Genomic DNA, 7,297 nt, shown 5'->3' with positions numbered 1-7,297 from the left:
AGCAACTGGTCTGGACCGCAGCAGTAAAGGCGTTTCTTCCCCTTACTGCTCCTCCCATCTGGATCATAGATGCGGTACGCGCCAAAATGGCCGCGTTCATGTTTCAGCGTGGGTTACTGCAGAGCCGGACTACGATGAAAAATTGGGCGGCGACAGGTGGGTCGCTTCAGATGGGAGGAAGATGGAAGTCTTCCTCAGAGAATCTGTCCGTTTCTTACTATACTTAGTTCTGGAGGGGTTTTTTTTTCAGTTGAGGGTTTTACTGATTTTTTTGAAACAGTGACTTGATACCTAGTGGCGATTTTTATAGACCATTTATTTAGACTGACTAGTTCAGGAGTGTTTATTCCTGCTAGGAATCTTTGCATAGAAAGATTTGCACGTCAGGATTTGTTCGTCTCTTTAATATCCACGTGGAATTGATGAGGATAAGACCACGGCCAGCTTAGCATTTTGATTTTCTCACGTGTTGTTTCCTAGCCGCCTTATTTCAATAGAATATATGTCACTCCCCATCAAAGTCAAATGTGTGTCAGATTACGCGAAAATGCTAGATTAGTGTCAGTAAGAAGAAAGGCCCATGTCATGCTAATTTATCATTTGTTTTAATCACAGTTTGTTGAATATGCTGTTGTCCAAACATTGCTTTAAGACATGATTTAGAAACCACAATGATGAATTCACATATTAAGTTAAATTAAAATGTGGTTTTTTTAAGTAGGTTTAAATTATGAGAGAAATATATTTTCTTTCAGGATATAAATCAAATGTTTCGGTCAATGATCTTTATTGTTGAATGTTAAAATATAAAACAAGACTGCCAGAAAGTAAATAAGGTTTAAGATTGACTTTGGTGTCTTAACCTTTTGGGACAGAAGAGCAGCTTATACTGTTCCTCCACTGATGTCATGGATGTAGTGAAACTTTTGAAAAATAGGGTTATTGTTTTTTGAGTCAGTTCCATATACTCTTATTTTTAAACCTCAGTGGCTTCCTTTAAGCCTATCAATATAATATATATTGACCTATTTCATGTACACTGAAGAAACATAGTGTAATTCTTTAGCAATGTTCAGAAACTAGTTTTATTTTTTTCACAAAGAGAATATGATCTGGGGAAATTTTCACCAGTTTGGGTAAGAACATAGTCCTTGACTTACGACCACAATTGAGCCCAAAGTGAGACATTTGTTAAGTGAGTTTTGCCTCTCTAATCCCACAGTTGCTAAGTGAATCACTGCAGTTCTTAAATTAGCTACACAGCTGTTAAATGAATCTGAACTCCCCATTGACTCTGCTTGTCAGAAAGTAACAAAAGGTGATCAGAGGATTATAGGAACTGCAGCTGTCAAAAATAGGAGTCGCCAAGTATCTGAATGTTGATCTCGTGCAGCGGTCATAAGTGTGAATAACAGTCATAAGTCACTTTTTCCAGTGCCGTTGTAACTTCTAACGGTCACTAAACAAATTGTGTACCTGTACATCAAAAGGAGGTAGTGGCCATTTCTGGTCTGCCCTGTTTAAAAGTAAAGCCTGTATTATTCCATAGAACAAGGGCAAAGTTTCTCCACATCGTATAGAAAAGATTGCCTGGACATTGACAAACATTTTTGTTTCTCATTTTTCATAGAAGATTTATTAATGTAGTATTTCTCAATATTGTATATGGATATTTTCCCAACAAAGATATTATATTATTCACTAATTTTACTTGATTTGGAACCTTTTTGTCTGGATCACCTATTTTATCCTTCTGCCCACATTTTTTAGATTTGAGTTTATTTTAAATTTATGGGATCTGACCTAGTTGAGTGTTTATTCTATAATCTATATGAACCTTATTATTACAGCTAGTTGGATGGTATGTTTCATTTCATTTCATTTCATTTCATTTATTTGATTTCTATACCACCCTTCTCCCTAGGGACTCAGGGCGGTTCACAGGGCATATATAAATAGCTATACAAAAATTAAAAGAGAATTAAACCATGCCCAATTAAAATACAGCAATAATAAAATAATAAAAACCAATTAAAAACCCATATTCCCCATCAGGCCAGACCAGCTAACTCAAACAAGTGGGTCTTCAACCCGCGACGGAAGGATCGGAGGTCCGATGCCATCCGGAGCTCAACCGGCAGTTGGTTCCATAATGCCGGAGCACCCACAGAGAAGGCCCTCCCCCTGGGGGCCACCAGTCGACATTCCCTGACCGGAGGCACCCTAAGGAGGCCCTCTCTGTGGGCACGCACAGGGCGGAGGGGAGTTGACGTCGGCAGCAGGTGGTCCTCGAGGTATCCCGGACCCATGCCATGTAAGGACTTAAAGATCATAACCAAGACCTTGAACCTCACCCGGAAGACAACTGGTAACCAATGCAGCTCGCAGAGCAAAGGTGTAACATGGGAGTACCGGGAAACTCCCAACATGTTGACTGTTTTTCCCTTCAAGTTTGTGCTGGTTAAAAATAATTACTACCAAATGTATGAGATGCAGCCCAATACATGTGAACTGCTTAAGTACAGGTAATCCTCAACTTATAACCATTTGTTTAGTGACTATTCAAAGTTACAATGGCACTGGAAAAGTAACTTATGACAATTTTTCACACTTACAACTGTTGAAGCATTCCCATGGTCATGTGATCAAAATTTGGGCCCTTGGCAACTTACATGTATTGCACTGTCCTGGGGTCATGTAATTACCATTTGTAATCTTCCCACTTAGATTCACTCAACGACCACATGATTCACTTATCAACTGCAATGATTCACTTAACTGTGGCAGAAAAGGTTGTAAAAAGGGGCACAAATCACTTAACAATTACGTTGCTTAGCAATGAAAATTTTGGGCTCAATAGTCATAGGCTCAATAGTCATAGGTTGAGGACTACCTGTAACCATTCACAGCAAGCTGAATTGACCCTGAGTGGCAATGAAAAGAGAAATCAATCAGGTACTTTTGTGGCCCAATAAATTTGTTTATATTCACTGACAGTACTGTCAGAGATAGTATGATTAGCATGCCAACCTAGTAGAAAGGAATTCCAAAATGCCGTAATTTTTTTTACTGTGTCTGCCTTTCTTTGTCTTCCCTTCGCAATGTAGTAGGCCAAGGTATATGCCAGGGTCCTGCCTTTGTTTAAGGTTGCCCCCACAAGCTAGCAGTGCTTTGCCGGGAGCCCAGTGTAAACTGCATTGTTTCCATGCCTAATTGAATTCTGTTGTATTTTCAGAATGATTTGGTTGCTTTAGTTGAACCAAATTTTGGCTGCAAGAAGATCAATTGGTGGGATTTGTAGGACCTTTTTAGTATTTGTATTTAGTATTTAGTATTTTAGTATTTATGGAATACTATGCCAACTTGTATTGGCACTGCACTTTTAACCTTCTCCTGTGTTGTGTTCATACTGTTTTCCAAACAGTGGTAGGAACATAGATTAAGCTATAGCAATATTGCTTTTGGAAACCTTTCACGGACTTCACCTGGCAAAGATTAAAATAAGATTTAGATAGGTATGCATTATAAAGAGAGCATTGGGGTGGGAGAGAAACTGTTACTCAGTTTTTCAGCATATTAATTCTTGCCTGCTCAAAAACCATTGAGAATGTTATTTCAGAACTTCGCATCTCTGGTTTCTGAATATTCACCAGGATGCTTCTCACAATTAGATTTTCACTTTAGGAGTTAGGATCACAGAATTTTTAACATTTTAACCTTTATTCTAAAGAAATATTGGGAACATTATTGAAAAGTTAGTTTCTATATAAGGTGTTACTGAATCAATGTTTTTTGCATTTATTAGGACTTTAGAAATAAACTGTACGTATTTGTTTATATCTCTGTACACTTTTTCTCTATTGACTTGTTTGTTCTGGTAATTCATATTTTCTGTTTTTATTCTGTACAATTAAAATAAAAGATTGTATGTCACTCAGTTGATTTAAAATGGAGTAGTTTGTAAGTCTTATAAATAAACAATCTTTTGTACCAATATAAGATGTAGGGAGTTGCTATTTTGATTAATATCTTTTAAACAGATTAGCATTTCAAGTTTTAATTAACCTTTTTTACGGAAAATGCTATATAGTTATCCTTGAGCCCCCTGAATACTCTAAATCATAATATTTATTGAGTAAGATTTATTGAATTTTATAGAAGTATAATTTATGGTGACGTTGTGAGATATTTTAAAGCTGTAGAGTTGACAGAGACTCTTATCAGAGTTCCAATTTTTATAGAATCTGAATCCCAAAGGTTGATAAAAATTAAATGATTGCTGAAATAATAATTGCTACCATAGCAACCTGGTGCATTTAATGTAATAAATATAATGCATACAAATAGGATGACTAATGCATTTTTCAATGTGGAAATCTTCTAAAGGACTTTCTTTGACCTCTTTTATTAGGTCAAAGGTGTATTCTTTCAGCAGCATACGTTGACAGTACAACATGGGAACAAAGAAAAAAGGAAGAGCACAGCCTGGGTAAGGAAATGAATGCTTTTTTTAAATCTTGGGCTTACAGGATCTAATGTTGAACATGATCTAGACTTAAATTTGTTAGTATTCCAGATGCCAATTTCTCAAAGCAAGAGTGCCTGCTTGACTTTTTTTTTTATGGGGGCTAAATACTTGAGAAAGCAACGATGACAATACAGTACGCGACAAATTTTAATAATATTCATTTAGTTTAGCAGTGTTTTAGTTGTGGTAAAAAACAAAGAGATGTATACAGCAGAGTTGTACATATGGGAGACAGGAATTCATGACAGCTTTTTTCCCTTTTCTAAATAATATGTATGTTGAATATTTTATGTTATCATGTCTTTTTGCATTTCTTTTTATCTTTGGCTGTCTCTTTCAGGGTTGGGGAAACATGCAACTTCCTAATAGTGGGAATAGGTGTATTTTTTCGCAATACCGAGGACATTTATAGAAAGCAGCATTGTCTCTTCTAGGCAGCAGCAGTTTTCCATCAACCATCATCTCAACAGCTCCAGTTCTGGAGAGAGAGAGAGAGAGATGCTGCTTCTGTTTACAGTTCAGTAGTGTACAGGACTGTAGCTGTTTCATTAAGAGTCTAACACATTCCTTGTGGCCGAACTTTCATAAAGTTCATAAATATACCAAAATATAGTACTGAAAGCAAAATAGGCTGAAATATTAGGGGAAAAGCAGCCAAGTTAGGACATTCAATTGATTGAGGGTAGATAAATTAGCTTGCTAGATATCAGTTTGCAAACCACAGCTGTGCAGTGTCTTTTACTTGAACGCAAGATGGCACTGTGCCTTTGTGAGTGGTAGCATTTCTCAGTCAAGAGAATTACAATTTTTACAACAATGGCCAGTCAGACTAACTTTATAATGCAGGGACTAGCTCTCTGCAAGAAAAGAGCCTTGGTGGAGCAGTGGGCTAATGCCTCCTTAAGTAACACCAGCTGCCTGCAATTAGTGCAGGTTCGCATCCCACCAGGCTCAAGGTTGACTCAGCCTTCCATCCTTCTGAGGTAGGTAAAATGAGGACCCAGATTGTTGGGGGCAATTAAGCTGACTTTGTAATAATGCCGCTTGGGATGTGTGTGAAAGCCCTAATAAGCAGGCATATACATAGAATGATGGCTATTGCTAAGCACATTGATTTGTGCTTTAAATTGTAAGCCGCCCTGAGTCTTCGGAGAAGGGCGGGATATAAATGGGATTAAAATATATATATATATATATATATATATATATATATATATATATATATATATATATATATATATATATATATCCTTCCAGTGTGGCTGTTCTACTGGATTTTTCCTCCTTCATAATTCTGAACTGAGATAGGTTTGGCAGGTTGCAGCAGGGCTGTTACTTCGATGTGTATATTGGTTTGCAGATTCTACATTTGAAACTTGCTTGATATATATATTTGTATTGGGAAGAAAACACTTGGTACATGAGGTGCTTTTAACTTTCCTCATATACCTTTTGTTCATGGCCATAATAATTTAAACATAGGTTTTATTACTCTTCTAAATAAAATGTGTAGTTAACATGAAACACTTTTTTTAATGTACAGCAGGTTTGTTAGGAGGAGGAGGAGGAGGAGGAGGAGGAAGAAGAGAATGGTGTTTGGGCTTTTTATTGATTAAAAAAGAGCATACTATTCTAAACAAAAGCATAGTAAAGGAGAACCAAAATGATTTATGAAAAGAATGATCGGTATTTGGATTTTTAGCCTAGAAAAAGATATTTGGAAACACTTTATACAATTATAAATGATGCTGAGAAACCAAAGTGTTAATTTTTTCCTTGCTATTCTCATTATGAATTCAGAACAAAGAAAAGGATTATTGTGGCACATAGTTACAATAAATATAGGTTATAATGATGGCTTTCAATATAGCTTTAAAAAGGGATAAGACAGTTTAGTGAAGGGTCAGTCTGTCAGTAGTCATTAGTACATAATGGATCTTGCTGGCTCCAAGTTCAGATGCTGCAGATTGTGAATACTGGTTGTGGAGAAACAGCTGAATGAAGAAACTACACTGTCTTTTAAGTCCAAGATCCTGGAGTTTGTAATCATTGCCATTCAGACCAAGAACTGCCCTTATGTTCTTAATCTTGTAGAGCAGGAAAGCTGCTATATCTTCCAAGGTTTATATTTAGAAGATTGAGCAAAATACATTGAGAAGTATGGCATATTAATTCTAATGAATTCAAATCACTTTTATGAATATTTGTTTAAGGAGCAAAAGTAATTTTCTGCTTTAAAGTGACTTAAAATACAGTTACACTTATGTATACGTTATCCTACATTTTCATTGAATATTGACATCCTTACAGAAACTACTTGCAAACTCTTTTATGCTGATGCGGTTCCATTAAAAAATAAGCTAACAGCACTGATCTGTTTTGAAGAGTATTCTAGCAGCAATTATATAGTAAGCCTTTATTGACTGGCACTGCCTGGAGCTAGCTTTGAACCAGCAATTTTTGGGAAGTGAAAAGCTTTATCTCCTGTTACTAGTCCCTTGAGCCACCAATTTGTAAGAGCAAGAATCTTCTATGACAGCTTTAAGGTAAATTTAATCAATAGGCAATTTTAGGTTTCATTATTTTAGGAGGTAATAGTTAACTATTGAATGGATGCCATTTAGAGCTGGTTAAGATTTTCTTTAGTTGATTCATGAGATTTCCATATTACATTCCATAATTTAAGAAGGCTAGAATATGCCATGCTGAGTTTTGTTCATCATGAGGTGGTTGAACTATTAAGCAATATTATTAAGGTTGAACTATTAA

The 7,297-nt window shown here is 36.2% G+C and overlaps 1 protein-coding gene across 2 annotated transcripts in view; it reads left to right on the top strand.

Moving 5' to 3' along the window:
- Nucleotides 1-8: 8 nt before the first annotated feature.
- MRPS27 (mitochondrial ribosomal protein S27) overlaps nt 9-7,297 on the top strand; it is a 47,826-nt gene continuing 40,537 nt past the window's right edge. Inside the window, exons 1-3 of one of the 2 annotated variants that reach the window (XM_083357271.1) lie at nt 13-160; nt 2,867-2,955; nt 4,412-4,489. In XM_083357271.1, coding sequence (XP_083213397.1) covers nt 87-160; nt 2,867-2,955; nt 4,412-4,489 — 241 coding nt within the window. In that variant the 5' untranslated portion in view covers nt 13-86. Of the gene's footprint in view, nt 161-2,866; nt 2,956-4,411; nt 4,490-7,297 lie in introns of both variants that reach the window. The other variant, XM_083357272.1, reaches the window with a different exon arrangement.

This window comes from Vipera ursinii (assembly GCF_947247035.1).
Source record: "Vipera ursinii genome assembly, chromosome: 2".
In the NCBI taxonomy this organism is placed as follows: Eukaryota; Metazoa; Chordata; class Lepidosauria; order Squamata; family Viperidae; genus Vipera; species Vipera ursinii.
This window is presented reverse-complemented; position numbering and strand designations above follow the sequence as displayed.